The sequence below is a fragment of the Penaeus monodon genome, chromosome 23, assembly GCF_015228065.2.
Source record: "Penaeus monodon isolate SGIC_2016 chromosome 23, NSTDA_Pmon_1, whole genome shotgun sequence".
NCBI classification, from domain to species: Eukaryota; Metazoa; Arthropoda; class Malacostraca; order Decapoda; family Penaeidae; genus Penaeus; species Penaeus monodon.
In genome coordinates, this window is record NC_051408.1 from 3133681 (window position 1) to 3134591 (window position 911).

The 911-nt window shown below is 35.9% G+C and overlaps 1 protein-coding gene across 1 annotated transcript in view; it reads right to left on the reverse strand.

Moving 5' to 3' along the window:
• LOC119588340 overlaps positions 1-911 on the reverse strand; it is a 28894-nt gene that overhangs the window by 6687 nt on the left and 21296 nt on the right. The window contains exon 4 of the mRNA XM_037937027.1: positions 345-481. Within this exon, the coding sequence (XP_037792955.1) occupies positions 345-481 (137 nt within the window). The remainder of the gene's footprint in view (positions 1-344; positions 482-911) is intronic.

Consider the following 911-nt stretch of genomic DNA (forward strand, 5'->3'; position numbering starts at 1 on the left):
AATTCTAGTCGGGGTTTTAATCTTGTCTATTATATCCCTTTGTATTTTGAAGTTAATTCTCGTTTATATTAAATTTTTCTACTTGCCATAATGCTGTAATGGTTAATATAATATTAGTATCAGAAATTCTGAAGCTACCGCCATCTTTCATAAAATTTCGTTTCTTCGTTATTCCACATGTACTATGTTAACAGATCCCTCCTATCTCCCTGTCAAGCTCATCCCTGCTACACAAAATAAAAGGACATTCATACCCACAGAAATATTTATAAATCCTCTATAAATACAAATCCATCATTCCACACAAAGACAAAGATATGAAAAAAAAAATCCGAGTGACTTACGTCCATCAAAAGATTCCCCAATACCTAGGCATTTCTTATAGTTGATGGCAAACTTCTGGTTCGAGATGAGGAACTGGGTGCCTGGCTCCTGGCACGAGCGCAGGAGAGCCCCAGGGTGGTTGCATTCCCCTGTGAAACTGGAATGAAAGAGAGTCTAGTAACTTTAAAAGAGTTTGGTAACTTTCAAAGGGTTAGATGTCACCATCAATGTTAGTTTTACTGTTTATATTAATTTGTTTTTTTTACTAATGTTTTCACTTAAAAGGGTTATTCATCTATTCATTTTGATATATGGTTAGAAAAGAAGTTGGTTGTACATATTTGTAAACCCTTTTCGCAGGTATATCAGCTTTGAATACAAAAAAATGGAGGTTATTTGTACATAAAGTGGTCTATATGAGCTGAATTCCTCAGGTGTGTGATAAGTTTAGCTACATTTCAAAAAGTCTAGCTAATGGCAGGTTGGTTGTTTTTTATCTTCTTTATGACACCCAGAAGCTTGTAGCGGGGCTCCAGTAGGAAAAACAAATGAACGCAAGAAGCGAGCGAAGCATTCGTCGGTAGTCT